We start from the raw sequence: 17,570 nt of genomic DNA on the forward strand, positions 1-17,570 counted from the left end.
TTCAGATCCCCTGACTGGGAATACTGCATTTATGGAACATCAACCTGATCACACTGGCGTTTTCTTTGTTTTGTTTTGTGGGGTTTTTTTTTTTTTTTTTTTTTTTTATACTTATTTGCTTATTGAAAGCTCACGCCACAGCAACATAATTGGGTCTGACCACAATGGAATGACTGGAATACAGGACTGTCTCAGAATATTTGAATATTGTGATAAAGTTCTTTATTTTCTGTAATGCAATTACAAAAACAAAAATGTCATACATTCTGGATTCATTACCAATCAACTGAAATATTGCAAGCCTTTTATTGTTTTAATATTAATGATTATGGTTTACAGTTTAAGATCAAGATTCCCAGAATATTCTAATTTTTTTAGATAGGATATTTGAGTTTTCTTAAACTGTAAGCCATGATCAGCAATATTAAAATAATAAAAGGCTTGCAATATTTCAGTTGATTTGTAATGAATCCAGAATGTATGACATTTTTGTTTTTGTAATTGCATTACAGAAAATCACAACATTCTAATTTTCTGAGACAGTCCTGTAGTCCTGTCCTGAAAATCAGTCAACATTTCAATACATCTTTTTTTTTTCTTTCAAGAGAAAAATCTTCAATAGGCGGATATCAAGTTCAAAAACAAAAGAATGTTACATCAATATACATTTTATTTTTATTTACTCCTTTTAAAGGATTATATCTTTTCCCCAGATGTTAATATCTTACAACATCCTCAGTTTTAGTCATTTGTAAAAACATTCAGGAGGTGTGTATTTAAAAAAGAAAAAGAAAACGAAACACACCAAGTAAACATATCAATCCACACTTCCTCAGACATATACATGTATGCAATTGTCTTTATGTAATTTACACGTACATATACACACACACGCGCACACACGCACACTTCTATATAAAATACACTTTAAAGTGTGAATTTGTTCAATGTGTTGTCTGAGTTCTTTTTCTTTCCAATCATTGAAATGTGAGAAAAGATTCCATGTAGAAATGGAAAATTATGATAGCCTTTGGCAGTCTTTCACAGAAAGACTTCAAGGAGGCAAAAAAAGATAATTTAAGCCCACCCTGCCTCTACCAATCAAGAAAAAGAGCAAATTGCTCACTCCTTGGTTCAAAGAGGGGGGAAATGTTTAACTGTGACAAGAAATGTGCCTGTAGTATTTCACTCCAGGGTAGAGTGAAAAAAGATCATTATAAGTCATATTTCTTCTTGCATCCTTCTTAGCTGAGAAGATCAATCTGAGCTCAGATGGATAATCTCTCCAGTTCCTGTTTGAGGAGTTTTAGTCCAGTGACTAAAGGCTTGTGTATTTATTATCTTCATATTCAATGATGCATAATTTACTACCAAAACCTAAAATCTTGGACCAAACCTTTTAGTGACAACAGCATACTTTTAGACAAAGAAAAGTTCTGGTTCTGGTCCAACAGAAAAGGAACATGAGACTTTGGCAAATACACACCACCACCTTCAAAAGAAGCAAATAAACAGTCCTGATCAACTCAATGAAACTGAAAAGGAAGGGTGAAAATAAATACAAATAAACTGGAATATGAGGAGGAGTATGCCTGTCAAATCAATCTTTAAAAAAAAAAAAAAAAGGTAGCGTTACAACATTGTATTTATCAGTCTCAGTGTTTCTTTATGATGATATCTCAGTGAGGGTAAGATGAACAGTCTTATTTTGATTAGCTTCCTTGTTTTACCTGTGGTAGGAGAAGGGAGTAGTTTTAGACGTTTCTTGCTGGCCGTCCAACCAGTAACTATTTACTGTCAACTGTCAGTCACAGGTCAGTCCTCCTAAACTAATCATCCTCAATCCTTCAAGCCTTCCTCTCTTTGTTGTTGTTTTCTTAAAACCACCTATTAAAGTAAGAAAATTAAAACAAACTTTTGGAATGATTCCACAAGTTCTTCACAAAGACACTCATTTATCACAGAAGAAGCAGCAGTTAACGCTATCCTCGTGTACAAAAAAAAGGGAAAAAAAGCCAGCACAAGAGCACAACTTTATCCCTGCAAGTTGGATGTAAATGTATAAATAATGTGAAAATTGTATATTTTATTACCTATGTGAAATTCTGAGTTCCTCAGTGGCAGACTTTGCAGCTCTTTAAGTTATTAATTAACTGTTTGTACATTTAGATTAAAAAAAAAAAAAAGTGCAAAGGATTAATCTGGGAGAAAGAATTGTGTGAAAGTGGACACAAATATGGACTATAACAATACTGAAAGTTATGAAAGATCATGCTCCTGAGTCCAAGTGTGAGCAAAACACAGTGAAAGTTTGTTGAGAGAGAGGAATACCAAAGACAATGACGCAAATGATTTTGAAGAAGGAGAGGAATGGAAGGACTGGATAATTGAAGGTCTGGATGCGGATGGAGCGAGGGATTGGGGAGAAGAATAGGCTAACTCCATAGTCCTGCGTAGTTGCCGTGAAGGCCAGAACAGAGTGGTCCACCAGCTACAAACAGCTTGGTGCCGGAGTCGTCGTAGCAGTGGGTGTACACAGCGTTGGGAAAGGAATGAATGTCTGAGAAGTAACTCCTCCAAGTCTCATCATGATTCTGAAAACACAACAGAAGGAAGAAATTATGGGTCAAGAGAAAAGAAAGCCCTGGCTATCATGACTATTTCTGTCAGCGTATGTAATTTATACAGTGTGTGAACTGTAGTCAGAGCTGCACAATTAAATGTGGAAAAAAAAGACATACATGTGATCTTATTTCTAATCGATGGTGGTTCACTTGCATGTAGATTTGCCTGCATTCAGATCATGCAGCATTAAAGTGCTCACTTACTTTAACAACTGCTGATGCTAAGCTAGTCGCATTCACTGGTCAAACCCACAAACACACATTTATTCTATTGATTAGCATCATTAACTTATTAACAAGGATTTTAAATATAATAAAACCAACAGTGCCCAAAACCAACACTATGACCAACTGATGGTTATACCATCTACTGTAAACTACCTTTCATGATGCATTGTGGGATACATTGAGTGGGCTATATATACATATATATACACACAGATACACAATTTTCACTACATATTTGGAGAACACTACAAAATGGCAAGCACAAAATATAGTCATCTACATAGTGAGCTAGGGGTTTTTTTGTTGAAAAAAAAGATTGTCCTTTTAGTTCAGATGGAGAAAAAAAGATGAAAAATTAGAAATTAAAGCACATACCAGCCAGCCTTTTCCAGTAGTAAGCTTAAGGATGCCATCGCCTGGGCACTTCCGATACCCGCCGCCTGGATTAAAAGGGTTCTCCAGGAATCTCTGAGCCCGGATGTCATAGAACAGAAGAGAACCCTGGCCAGTACCCACGGTCACTATCTGCTCATAGAAACTCACCGAACGGATCCCTGCACAAAGAGGCAAACTAGAGTTAGCGCAGAGCTACTTAAATAGCTACAAAGTCATTTACAGTATTTGAATCACATTGATAATTGTTAGCCTTCCTAGGAATGATCAATGACCTTGAACGACTCAATGAGCAAGGACAAAAGGAACCCAGAGTTACTTCAAAGCAGCTAAAGACTAGCTTGACCAGCCAGCCATATCCATTTACTTTGTGAAACGTGAATAGCCAAGTCAAATCCAGAGGAACTAGATTTATTCTTTGTATCAGATAGGAAATAAATAGATGGCTGGCCAGGCTAGCTTGAGGCCTCTCACTGAATCATGTCTGCTGAGGGTGTTGGAGAAATAAAAACTTTTATCTCTAGCAGATACACTTCATTCTATCTATGAAACATGGTTGCGATAGTATCATGGTTCAGGGTATCGGGATGGCTTGCCATCGTTGATGGTGCAATAGATTTTGAACTGGACAAGCAGATTCGAGGGAAAATTTCAAGACATCTCCTTGTGAACGGAAAAAGCAAATGGATGAAATATCAAAATACCATCACATGGCTTACAAGTTGGTTTACCAGAGAATGGGAAACTAAGTTAAACATTCCTAAACTAAGTTTCAGGAATGTCACAGTCGAGGAGCTGACAACAGAAATTACGTTGAAGGAAGGAATCAATAAAATGTGAGGACACCACAAATATCCCAAGAGTAAACTAAAATCCTATATTCCAATGTGGATGACTGATCAACAGCTTTTAGAAAAACATCTTGCGTAACAAGAAAGAATGCTGCAAAAGATGATCACACTTGCTACTAAAAACAGAGATCTCAATGTAAGAACACTAACATGTTCTTGTTAACACCTGAGTATTTAATATCTAAACTAATTGATTAAATATTTTAAGGATCATCTGCTCTCTGCTAGTGTTTTTTAATCTTCTTAGGACATTCACATCACTTACCACTTCCTCTTTCTCTGGAATTAACAGACTTGATGTTGTGTGTTGGCTGGCGAGGATCCAGGAAGGAAACATGGGCTTGAGAACCCACAGCATACACTGACCAGTCCTGCCCATACGCTAAACACACATTCTCTTTGCTGTGAGGCAGCTTGGTGGACAGTATCTACGGAAATCAACATATAACATTAATGGTGAGGATCTTCGCCATCAGCTCAGAATGAGTTAAAACAAACAGCTTTCAAGCAAAACTCTGTGAAGCTCTATTTGAATATTAAAAAAAGAGAAAAAAAAATAGAATTAGAAAAATATCTGCTATTGTAGTAAACATACACAATGTATTTTGTAATTTTGAACACTACCTTGCACAAGTTATGCTCTGCTTTCCAGAGGTGAAAATATCCATCCAAGGACACAGCACCTAATTCCTAAACATAGTAAAAACAATATGAGAAGAAAATACATAAATTACTGAAGTCCCAGGTGGCAAACCCAACTTCTTTATTCCTTTATAAAACCACACAATTTCAGTTTCTCCTTTTGTGCACAACTATCGTGTTCATAACTGACAAAGATAATTACACCAAGTGTAACAACTCAGAATCCTAAGCTGAGTTTAACAACTCAGCCACAAAGGTTGAGGAAAGATACATCATCATTCATGTAAAGCTTGCAGACCCAATATTTCATTGTAAGTGCACACACCTGCACCCACATACGCTAGGTCCTTAAGATGCTACTGTGTACATTTTATTTCAGAGTTATTTATTGAATGTAAACCTGGATATCAGCACCTCTGCCACTATGCTGAAGTCTGGTGACGAAGGTAGTTACAAAACTAATATTCAATGTTACTACTGATCTGCAGAGATTAAAGTGCTGAGATGTGTTTACCTACACAACGTATGAATGATGCTTTTTCATGCTCAGTAGGTGGGAATTAGTCTGAAAGACCACTGCTGTAGAAAACATGGCACTTAACAAACAAGTGCTGGTTCAGAGTTGGTGCTCGTCTTAAACCAATACTTCATTTTTCACAACCACATCTGAAGAAAGATCAGAACCAGGAAACCTTTGGTCCTAAAACTTTACTGGGCTAGACACACAAACAGGTTACATTCACTTTGTGATCGCCATTAAGTCAGATTTATGTCCACCTGGGATAGAAGAAATATAAAAGATTTATTGAAAAATGGACACCCAAAACAAGCAGCAGTGGTTCATGGAGGAGACTCACTTTCTCCCTTCAATATGGTCATTGACCAAAGTGCAAAATAAAACTGAAGTGCAATACCTACCATCAGGACTTAAACATTTTGACTGCTATTAAAAAAAGAAATGGAGACACTGTTGCCATAGTCTAGTCATTAAAAACTTTGCTGCTTCCACTTGATTTCCGTACTGAGGCAAAAGAACAACTTGTTTGAAGAGCATGTTCAAGTTGTTCGAAAAGGGATAAAAGCAAGTGGTTTTTGGAGACTTAAAACTCATCCATATATTTACACTTTTAGTTTGACGTAAGCCTTTATCAAATGAATTATCGTTTATAAAGCTATAGCTCTGAGTTGTTTTGTTTATCCATCGTTTCATAAAATACATTTCAGACAAACTCAAAATACTGTAGTTTCCAGCATATGCATCCTTACCTTATGGTTGTTGTTGAAGGCCAGGGCCCGTACTTTACAGTTGTACGGGTTGGTGTACTCCTTGGGGATGTCCTTGAGGGCACGGTGGGAGATGTGTGCGTAGGAGGGTACAGTCTGGTCATTCTGAATCCCCTCAGCCTGGCTCATTACCTCGTCTGTAATCTCCCACAAACCCATGGAGCCATCTCTGGACCCTGCAAATGTGAATGCACAATAAGACTAAATCGTTGATTTATTCAATATTTACATAGGTGGTGATATAAAATGTAAGCATTTCCATCAAACTCTGTAAAACAGTGACTTAGATGAAGGAAACTTGTGTATGCGTGTGTGTGTGCTCACTGTAGAGTGCTCACGTGCAAACTCACCAGAAACTGCCATGTTGTCACTGATCCATGCTATGGAGAAAATCCAGTCATTGTGGCCATCCTGAAAAACAAATAGCTATAATGTAATATTTGTACAACTTTGTATAATTCAGGTAGAAATACTAAACAGCTCATTCTTAACAGTGGGTAATCAATTTAATAAAATAATATAAACTGTATTTGGACATGAACAAAGTGAAATTGTCCTGGTCAATTCCAACTTTCAATTTAAATAAAGGTTAGACCTGCTGATTCCAATATTCTTTCAAATAATTAATTAGCCCCAGAGAAACACATTTTTGTAGTTATTACCTGTTCCAATTGTAGTTATTACCTTATCCAATTGTTAAGATACATATAAGAATAATGTTTACATGTCTCCAAACCTTCAACAGATTACAAGGTCTTCTCTTTTTTTCACTAGAAATTAAAATATGCCACAAGATACTGGATCGAGGAACAACAGAAAAAAATATTACAGTGAATCTCCCTTTATGCACCGGACCACAGGTCTTAACCCTTTCTTTTCTTCTTTTTAATTGTCTCTCCCTTTCACTGGTGTCCCTCATCCTCATCCTCAACCATTAAAAATGTGCTGTTCAGAGAATTTAATTTTTCCTTTTTTTCTAGCTATTGTTTAACTTTTTTCATTGATGATACTTGTGAAAGAAAACAGAGGCTGCTGACTGTTTGTCGTACCACGCTTATGATTTGCATCTTGGCCATCACAGCTTTAGAGTATTTAGTACTTGCAGCACGGTTATCCTCTTGTTTCCCCAAATGTTTTGGTGGCTATTGCTTCACAGGTTATTTTTATCCTACTATTGTACAACATGCTAAGCTTAGATATTCAGTCCTCATGGTGCTCTTTACGTTGATACAATTACTGATCCAATATACGATATATTTTTAAGTTTCCATGCATGGAACAAACTACATTATAATCAAGGTAAAATACTAGGTTTGATTTCACATTTTCCTCAGAATAATGTCCAGACAAAGCCAAAGGGCAAGCTCAATATGGAAGCCCTCGAGCAGCTGATAGGGCTCTCAATTTTGATATTTACACCATTGGTCAACCTAAGCCAGGGGGCCTCTTATCTTACAGATGTTTGTTGTGGGAGTTTGTTTGTCAAAGAACTTTGTTCAGTAGCAAAAGAAAAACAAAACAGAGTCACTCTCATAAGCTAAGTTAACCCACACACTGAGATGATGTGTTGTTTTTTTTTTTTTACAGCCTTGTTTCATGACACACATACAACCTGCTAAAAGGCAGTTCCAATGGAGAAATCAGTTTTACAATAGATATTTGGAAATGTAATATCATTCTGATGTCCATGTTAAAAGGAGCTTGAGGCAAGAATAAGAAATGAGACTCATTAGCGCCACGACGACCGTCGGGGTTACTGCAGCCAACAGCGAAGCCGGCACGGGAGAACGCGCATGCAGCGTCATTTGACGTCACATCTGCAGGACAGCACGGGAAATTCGGGCCCGGAATTGCAGCACATTTTGCAGCACACAGCCTGTTCAAGGCAACGGAGAGATACGCTAGAGGGCTCATTCGTTTTGGTTTGGAACGCTTCATCTGACATTATTACTAGAAAACTTAAAACGTATACGCATTTTTTTCATAAATCCTGCCTCAAGCTCCTTTAAGTGTGACTGCTCAGTTTTTATTAATTCCAAAACCTGCTTTCATTTACAAAAATCCAAACATGTCACTTTTTTGTAAGTCAGCGATTTGTCACAAATCCTGTTCTCGTGTGTCCTTTTACACTTTGAGTTGAGATGAGTCAAAAAAAAAAAAAAGAATTAGTTAAGGACCTATAATCTGCTTCATGAAAATGAATACACTGCAGATCCGTTTTAGCTGGGCTTCAAACAAACACCTTCATCCAGTTCACCTAATCAGACATAACAATTCACTTTGCGAGAATTCACTCATTGGAAATGGGGCTGGTAGTCCTCCCATTCAGTACAAGACTTGTGTGACTAGACTTATTTGACTCATACAAGAGATACCAAAAACCACTTTCCAAAATAACAAAGACTGTTAAAGAATTGCTAAGAACACCTTGGATTCACATGTTTTTACTGTAAAACTGACAGTTATTGATTTGTGGTCCTACTCTGCTGCACGCCATTTTGGAAGTCTTTTGCTGATACCGTCTGGCTCTGCAAACATTGCATGTTTAGTTTCTTTTGAAATCCTCTAGAGTCCTTTAGCTGAATCCAGAGGAACCAGACTAATTCCAGACTAATTTCTTGCATAAGAAGAGAAGAATTAGGATGGCTGGTAAAGCTACTGTCTGGTAACTTGGAGCACCTCATTCCTGTTTCATGATCACTTAAAAAAAGCTAGAAATGATTTAATATGGTGTTGACTCCAGTTTTTAGAGTTGTCTACAGAAGAAAAAAACTGTAAATGGCAAAAAAAATAAATAAACTAAACACTTACATCTCCAACACAAACGGGGTCAAGCGTAGGCAGCTGGTAGATGGCCAGGCTGTTGGGGTTGTCTCCTCCTGTAGCGAGCAGTGTTCTTGAGGGGTTGAGTTCTATTGCATGGATCCCACATCCCTGCTGGTCCATACGTGCACGAGGGTTTACTGGTGGGTGGTAATGTTGCCCGTCTACTGGTGCACCTATCACCCCAGAGCTTCCATCATGACCTTCCCTGTCCTTCAGCATCGGAATGCGTGTTATCTGTCCTGTCAGGACATCAACAATGAAAAGCTGCAAGTAAAGAAAGAATATGTACTTGGTTAGCCCAAAATGTGTCAAACGACCATACCTTGAAAACATAAACATCAGCACTGATGACTGGATCCAGTCAATTGGTCGAACAGCCAAGACTATTTTCATATTCATTAAACGAAAGCATTTAACAACAAATAAAGTGGATACTATCCTAATATTACAATTGGTAATTGAATAACAACATGCCAACCATCAGCATGATGGCAAGTTCAACAAGAAATATCTGTAGAAATGGTATAAAACGATCAGCATTTGTTTCTATTTACAGGAAACCAAATAAACTGTAGGGGGAAATGGACACCCAATGGATAGTGGCTCTTGATTAAAAGGCCAGTAAATCACTGCCCCCTCCTTGGGGGTACACTAATGGTAGCCTCACTTATGGAAATACGCTCAGAGACCTAAATTGTGCTCTATTTGTCATAGATTTGGAGTTGCTGAGCCTCATACTAGACTGCTTCACATTTAAATGGAAGGCAAACCAAAACATGTAGACACATGACCAGAATTTTTTTTTTTATATCTCATAAAAGGTGTAAATATAAATGATAAAAATCTGAATCTGACTGGAAAATTGGAGATGTAATTAAATCATATGCAGACCACTGACTCAAATAAACTGGTCAATGGCCTAATTAACAGCCAAAGTTTCATGGGTTGGGTTCTATTACAGATCCTACAAAAAGTCAAAGAAAGATTTCTGTGTTGGAGTAAAAAAGATGGGTATGTTCCACATGCAGCACTGGGTGAGCAGAGTCTGCACAGCAAGCAGAAGATCAGCCATCACGTCTGCCTGATCCCTTCCTCAAAGCAGTGAAAGCTGCACATACACCTATGATCCCATCATACTGTAGGTCCAGAGCAAAAACAAATGTCTCTGAACCGATGTCGGCACTGTATAGAGTTACAGAATAGGGTCATGGATAAAAGTCAACAGAACATAGATGAAGTTTTGTGGCATAACAGATCTGAACATACATCTGAGGCATCATGATGAATGCACAAGACGCACAAGAAAAACACACACAAACACAAAAAAGACAGAAGGTATTGCAGACTCTTTCTGACTATAAGTTGGCCTAAGCCGGTTGAGTTCACAGGTAATCACAGGACCTGCTGTCAGACATGGGTCACAGCTTGGGTAAAATGATAATCTGTATTGTACTGTGTCTGAATCAAAGTCTTTTGAACAAATGTGAAAAAAAGTAAAGAAAGAATGCTTTAAAAAAAATACACACATGCACCCACACAATGCAAAACAGGCAAATCTAGATCAAATCAATATTCAATATGACCACCGTTGACCTTGACAACTGGATCAACTCGTCAACAAAGTCAGATTTTTTTTTTTTTTAAAGGATCATAGATTAGATTCAACTTTATTATCATTTATTATCATTTATTATCATCCGTGTACAGGAACAAAGCAATATAATGCATAGCGCAAAGCGTCTAACCAGAAGTGCAGTCAGCAGTACGTGTATGAGCATAAAAAAACTAAAAAACATAATAGTTAGATGTACATTTAACCAATGATGCCAAACACGTGCGGTTGACCATCAATTTTACATGTTGGTTAAAACACAGTAAGTAGAAACGGGAGACGGCCAACTCTGCTTCCAAGGTGAAGTTATGAAAAAATATTTCACGTGACAGATGTCACTACGGCAAGACTGAGCACAACAAGAAGACAACAAAGTTCCAGCGCATCATCAAGGTATTTTCCACGTAAAGATTCAAAGCAGATGAGAATATCAAGATGTGATCAAGTACTTTTGAAGAAGCACAAAGAAATAGGGAATACCATGGGCTGCAGACAGTGTTCGGCCCAGAAAACACATAATGCTCACTTCCCTTCAAAGATGTCCAGCAGCGGCATCAGCTCAGAACTAGCAGACACCAGGGACCCAGTTAGACCCATCCCCTCTATAGAAGTCTGACCATAAATTGCCTTCATGCAAGAACGGCAGCCAAAAATCCATAACTCTGACATGGAAATAAGGTGAAGTGACTATGCATGAAAACCTAGGAACTGGGGTGAATAAGGACAGCTGGTGATCTAGACTGACAAAATAAAAAATAAAAAGTTGGGTTGTAGAAGAAGAAAGTTACTTTGCTGAAAGGGTGTGCAATTATGAGTGACTACAGGAAACAGTAAAGCGTGGTCAGAATGAATGGTGTATTTAATCCTGAAAATTACAGGAAGCTGCTTAACCATCGTGCAACACCATCAGAGATTGCCCCAAATGTATTCTACAGCGAGACATCAAGTCCAAACATCCAGCAAACTGATTATTATAGAACAAGGAGTCCTATTAGGAATCCTGAAGACACTTCATTGGATCACTGGATCACTGTGTTGTGAAGAGGATGCTCAGGGTTGTTCATGATGTTCTTCGTTTTATGAAGTATCCTCCTTTGCACAATCAGCTTCAGAGGCTCCAGAACAACCCGCAGAACAGAGCCAGCTTTCTTTGTCTGATTGTTCAGTTTCTATTAGTCACTGGCTTTGATGCAGCTCCCCCAACAGATGAGTGCAGATGTGATTACACTCTCCACAACAGACTTATAGAAGATATACAACATCTTGCTGCAAACACTAACGGCCCTAAGCTACCTTCAGAAGTAAAGTCTGCTCTGTCCCTTCCAAAAAAACCCATCAGTGTTGTATCTTCAGTCCAGTATGATGTCCAGGTGAACACCAAGGTATTCATACTCTTCCACCACCTCTACTAGTTCTCCCAGGATGGAAAAACCATGTGACTAAATCCTGGCTCTCCTAAAATCCACAATCATCTCCTTTGTCTTGTTCATTTTCAAGATGAGATCACAGTTCCCACACCATGCCACAAAACAGTCCACCAGTTTTCTGCACCTTTTCCATCACTGATACATCAATGCGTTTGACACATGGAATCAAATCCAATCATTCTGTTTGAAAATGTAATGAATTAGTTTGTATGTCATGTATCCAGATAAATATCAAACAGTGTTATACAAATAGAGAAATACGGTACCCAAATCAAATGTCCATTACAACTACTGCAATGCATGTCAAATTAATGATTTAGTGATAATGCATTGACTACAATCAAATGTTAGACATGTATGAAAACCCCTGACCAACCAAGGGAAAAATAAACATCTTACCGTGTTGCACTTAGTCCCACACACCACTTGCCGCTGATTAAGCCACTGTGAAGCGAACACTTTATTGAGTCGCCCCAGAGAGAACTCCCTCTCTTTGAGGATTCCAGGGAGTCTGCCTGCTGCAAAGCTACGCAGGCTCCGTTGGAGCCGCAACTCGTGCTGCTGTTGAGGTCTGAACTCCCGCCCCCGGAGGGCACATAGCACAGAGTGACGACTGCACCACCACTGCTGAGCATGTCGGGATGAACAAGAAACACGGCTCCGCTTCTGTGGTGCTTGACACCAGCCCAGCTGTGGAAAGAGACAGCAAGAGATGTCCAAAGTGTATTTGTGGAAAAAGTAGGTAACCTTTGGGAAAGCCCAAAACATATGCAAGTTATTATCTTTTATGCTTTACACACAACTGTCAAAAACTGAGTGTGCAAATAAGCACATCAGTGGAAAAAAAAAAAGAAAGACTTGAATTAAGTTTATCCAACAGTTTCACATCTGTCGGTTTTTGGGGGTTCTTCATCAGTAAATTAATACTACAAGCTATACCTATGTTGTACTGCACCCATCCCCCAGAGACACACTGTTCACTGGTAGAGATTTAAGCGCTTTAGTAGATTATAGGAGTATTAAAACAAAAACACACATACATCTATGCCGTCAATGACAATTCATAAGGCTTGGCCAATGCAGAAGTATCTGACGTTGCAGTCAGACAAGTCCAGTATATACTGACATCGTGACCTATATTCAATAACATATTCACGCAATACTGTCAAAACTAAATGCCACATTGGCAACATTTTTGTAGGCAAACTTAAACTTGGTAATTTCTCATTGATAACATCCATAACTCACAGAACAATATTAAATAATTGAATTCCAGTTTATAATTATTATTAGTAGTATTTGTTTTGATTCCTTTGCCTGGGCACAAGCACCCAACTTCAAGCATCCTCATTTGCATTACGGCAAGATAAACATATGTACGGTAAATTTAGACATTCATTCTACCATCCTGGTATAATTATTCAATCCCTGTTTATTGTGCCTTGAGAGACAAAAAGTCATTTAATAATTCTTGCATTTCAGTAGAGTCTGCCGTTAAAACTGAAGCTCCAGAGAATGAGTACCAGACTGGTAAACCACATTATTCAGATGTAGTTTGCGTATTGAAACTCAAGTTTTATGTTTAACATGCAATTTAAGCAATAAAATCTGCATTTCTGGTGTTATTACTCAGTTTAAGAGAGATATTATATGTATAATCGTATTGATGAGAAATGTTATTGATAGGGAAACGTCCAATCCAGTATCTAGCATAAGTGATCCACATTTAGTGTGCAGATAACCAGGCCTGGATGACCCAAGTGGCCTTTACCTGTAGTCTAACGCCAAAGTAACACCTTAGGTCATCTGGATCTGGTTTGTTGTGGTTCCCAAGAACCAGAACCAAGCAAGGTGAGGCAGCGTTCAGTTTTCAGTATTCTGCTCCTCACCGGTGGAACAAACTTCCTGTAGACCTGAGGTCTGCTCCAAGTGTCAGCTCCTTTAAATCAGGCTAAAAACATTACTGTTTACTGAAGCATACGCTTCAATTAAATACTTGCCTGCTGTACTTACTTTTTAACAACTTGTGCTTTTTATTATTTTACCTCTTTTCTTATAATTTTATTTGATATTTACAGTTTAATTGTGTCTTGCTGCTTTTAATGTTGATGTAAAGCACTTAACTGAATTACATTGTGTTGAATTGTGCTATACAAATAAAACTTGCCTTAAGTAAAGACCTATTAACACCGATTAGTTGAGTCAAGGAAATGTCAGTTTTCAATCAATATAGCGTTGTTCTTGTTCCTCATTGTGATGGCCCGAGTTGGGCAACAGAGAGGCAACATGACAAAGACTGGTGCAAGTGTTATTTAAATACACTGCAGTTGAACAAATGCACGTATTAAGCACTTATTAAATGCACCATTACAGGACTGTCTCAGAAAATTAGAATATTGTGATAAAGTTCTTTATTTTCTGTAATGCAATTACAAAAACAAAAATGTCATACCTTCTGGATTCATTACAAATCAACTGAAATATTGCAAGCCTTTTATTATTTTAATATGGCTGATTATGGTTTACATTTTAAGATTAAGATTCCGAGAATATTCAATTTTTTTGAGATAGGATATTTGAGTTTTCTTAAGCTGTAAGCCATGATCAGCAATATTAAAATAATAAAAGGCTTGCAATATTTCAGTTGATTTGTAATGAATCCAGAATGTATAACATTTTTGTAATTGCATTACAGAAAATCACAATATTCTAATTTTCTGAGACAGTCCTGTACAACGAAGTTCTCAACGACTGAGCAGACCTTAAGCCTGATTCGTGGTTCCGCGTTAAATCGACGGCGTAGCCTTTACGTCGGTGTAACGCGGAACCATAAATCAGCCCTCACAGCGGACTACCGGTGGCTAACGTCGTGCTAATCTTAGCGAAGGCTGACTCTCAAAAAACACACTGCAATATTACACATTCAAGCATCAAATCTCCCTTTTTGGTTGATTTTTGACATTTTAAAGCATGGGTTGATGTGTTTGCTGCCGTCCCCGTGTCTCCAGCAGCTTATTTCAGCCCGGTTAGCTCGGTGCTCTTAGCCACACATCAGCCGGTTTCCTACCTGTTGTTGGTCCTTGGGCTCTCCTGCCTTCCTTTTCCTGCTAACTGTTTTTCTCGCCATAATCTGACACACACAGCTCCCTCACCCACATGGAGGGTAAAAGTGACGCTGGACACTGGGTCATATAATGGCGATATGCTATGTTGTTGCTTGGCCCTCGCTGGCGGTGTCCGGACCAGGAAGGGCGATCACATACGGCTAGGGCAGCTGCGAGCTACAAGATCAGTCCGCCTGCTCCCCCGTCTCCTAAGTAACGGCCACTTAAGCCTCGGAACTGTGTGCGGGTTCGAGACGGCTCCCTGGGTCCAGGACGTTGACGTTTCCCCCTCTGGCTCCGATCAACGCTCCAGCGGCAAAAGCATTGAGTACTGCGCAGGCGCAGTGGCGTTAAACATCAACAACAACAAGGTCGTACGTGAACGGGAGCGTCGTACGTGCGCGTTCACGCGACTGCGTAAGGCCATTGATTTGATGACGTTTTTATTTTATTGATTCATATGTCGTGTCAGTGATTTCATCTATTATAATTACTATAATGAAAATATTACATTCTTTATCAAATGTTAACCATAAATAATATGGGTTTATATATGTTTAATATGTTCACTAAAAACATACTTAACATAAATGACCCAATTCTTCTATTCTTCTTTCCTCCTGCCATGCTCTCTCCTTCCTTTCCTCTTTTCCTTTTTACCCTCCTTTACTCCTTTTTCTTCCTACTTCCCTTCCGTCATTTGTTCCTTTATTACCTTCTTTGCTTTTCCTTCCTTCTTTCCTTATTTTCTCAATTCCTTCCTTTCTTTCCTTTTCTCCATTCCTTCTTCCCTCCCTTCTTTCCTTCCTTTCTCTCTTTCTTCCATCTTTTCTCCCTTCTTTCCTTCCTTTCTCGCTACCTTCCATCTTTTCTCCCTTCTTTCCTCCCTTCCATCTTTTCTCCCTTTCCTACTTCCTTCCTTCTTTCCTCCTTTCTTCCTTCCATCTTTTCTCCCCCCCTTCATTCCTTCTTTTCTCCCTTCACTCTCCCTTGACCCAAAGACAGCACAAGGGGTTAATGTATAAGTAAAAATGAAGGGTTTGAGTAGGCTATGTGATCAAAAACGAAGTATGAAATCAGAAACAACATTAAAACAACAGTTTTTCTTAGGTGAGCTGCATATGTTTCAAGTTGGGCTTTTTTTGCTGACAAAGCCTCATAGTTTGGCATTTCCAGTTACCACTCAGAATACGGAACATCTGTATTATTGCTGTATTGTCTTCTCATCTGAACAAAGAGAAAATAACACATTTGCTTGAGGAGAGACAAACTAGGGGACATGAAATTGTACTTTCCAATGTACCAACATCTTTTTGACTTAAGCTCTGATATGAATGCAAAAAGCAAGGCCAACAACAATAAACAAATCCACCACTGAAAAGATGTGGACTTTTAATTGTGTGAATTCTCCAAAATATTCACAAGGAAACAAAAAGGTTTGGAAATCACATCTTCAGTGTTTGGGAAAGAGCACTGAGCTCACCCACATTTTATTATGCTGATAAAATATTTCCAATTCCATTAAATTCGTTGTGTGATGACTCAGAAATCTAATGTATAAATCCGTTACTCTACATAGTGTAAACTGAAAAGAATTCAAAGATTCGACCAGAAAAATGAAGAATCAACTGGAAGAGGTCCAAAAATGTACATAACATCAGCAGCCCAACTATTTTGTCACTGTGAGGAAGGTGGAAAGTGGATATCAGCTTTAACTATTATTGAAAAAACAACACTTGAGTCAAGTAATGAGCTAATAATACCACTTATGTGTTTTTCTGTTAGGTTTCTGTACTTTTCTTCTTCAGCACAGTAAATAAAAAAGGAAGGCAATAAGAAAAAAAAAAGTCTACCATGTCAACAGGCTATACGATTAAAATGCCGAACATGACATCTTGGTTATAACATGTTTAATCATCTGCACCAGGAATGCAAACTTTAATAACATGATACATCTGTTAAATTTGTTTCAAGGAGAGCTTTGTGTGTTCCACTTGGTGAGGGAGCGTAATTTGATCTATTAATTCTTTGCAAGGACATTTCATCCTTGTAGTTTCAACAGTGTTTTAAACATTTTGCAGACACTTATCTTTCGATTTAGCATATAAAACAATATCCATTTTGGCAGTTAACCACAATTTAACTACTTTGTTCAGAAACAAGTTGATGGTAAGACAAGTTCCACTTTTATTTGAAGAGGGGACAAGTCTTGGACTTGTCCCAGGCAAAGTGTCAGTCACATTTCAATAACTTAGAAAGCCCTTAATCTGTTACCAAGCCGAAGCCATCACAATTTTAGAGTTAAAGGAAATTCTATTGATTTCAACCTTTGCTCCTGGTGCAACTGAGCAGACATGTTTTGTTGTTGTTGTTGTTGATTTTATCATATTGAATTCAAGAGGTCCATTATCACATATTGTAAAAGTGAAGGATGCTGTCCTGCTTTTGAACATCTGCACCCAATCAACATCGGGAAGATGTTTAAGACATTTTAATTTTTCAATTTAGGAATGTGGAGATGGCAACCAAAGTGAAATCAAGACACGAGGAGAAAAAAAAACTGACAATCTGACTAAAGT

The 17,570-nt window shown here is 38.2% G+C and overlaps 1 protein-coding gene across 1 annotated transcript; it reads right to left on the bottom strand.

Annotated features, from left to right (window-relative positions):
* Positions 1 to 652: 652 nt before the first annotated feature.
* On the bottom strand, positions 653 to 15,313 carry dcaf12 (DDB1 and CUL4 associated factor 12). The gene is made up of 9 exons (XM_061727824.1): positions 14,955 to 15,313; positions 12,287 to 12,577; positions 8,834 to 9,112; positions 6,373 to 6,433; positions 6,005 to 6,198; positions 4,721 to 4,786; positions 4,362 to 4,524; positions 3,228 to 3,406; positions 653 to 2,594 (listed from the first exon to the last, which is right to left on the bottom strand). Exons 1-9 carry the CDS (start codon positions 15,012 to 15,014, stop codon positions 2,436 to 2,438), a joined length of 1,452 nt encoding a protein of 483 aa, XP_061583808.1. The 5' UTR covers positions 15,015 to 15,313; the 3' UTR covers positions 653 to 2,435.
* Positions 15,314 to 17,570: the final 2,257 nt, after the last annotated feature.

Source organism: Cololabis saira, chromosome 8, assembly GCF_033807715.1.
Source record: "Cololabis saira isolate AMF1-May2022 chromosome 8, fColSai1.1, whole genome shotgun sequence".
Lineage (NCBI taxonomy): Eukaryota > Metazoa > Chordata > Actinopteri > Beloniformes > Belonidae > Cololabis > Cololabis saira.

Bases quoted from the DNA above. Each gene is read 5' to 3' on its own strand.
- dcaf12 (XM_061727824.1), bottom strand. From the start codon at position 15,014: ATGGCGAGAAAAACAGTTAGCAGGAAAAGGAAGGCAGGAGAGCCCAAG. The intron at 6,434-8,833 runs GTAAGTGTTTAG...TTTGTTTTTCAG, and splicing joins ACCCCGTTTGTGTTGGAGAT to GATGGCCACAATGACTGGAT. The intron at 4,525-4,720 runs GTAGTGTTCAAA...TGATTTCCGTAG, and splicing joins CAGAGCATAACTTGTGCAAG to ATACTGTCCACCAAGCTGCC.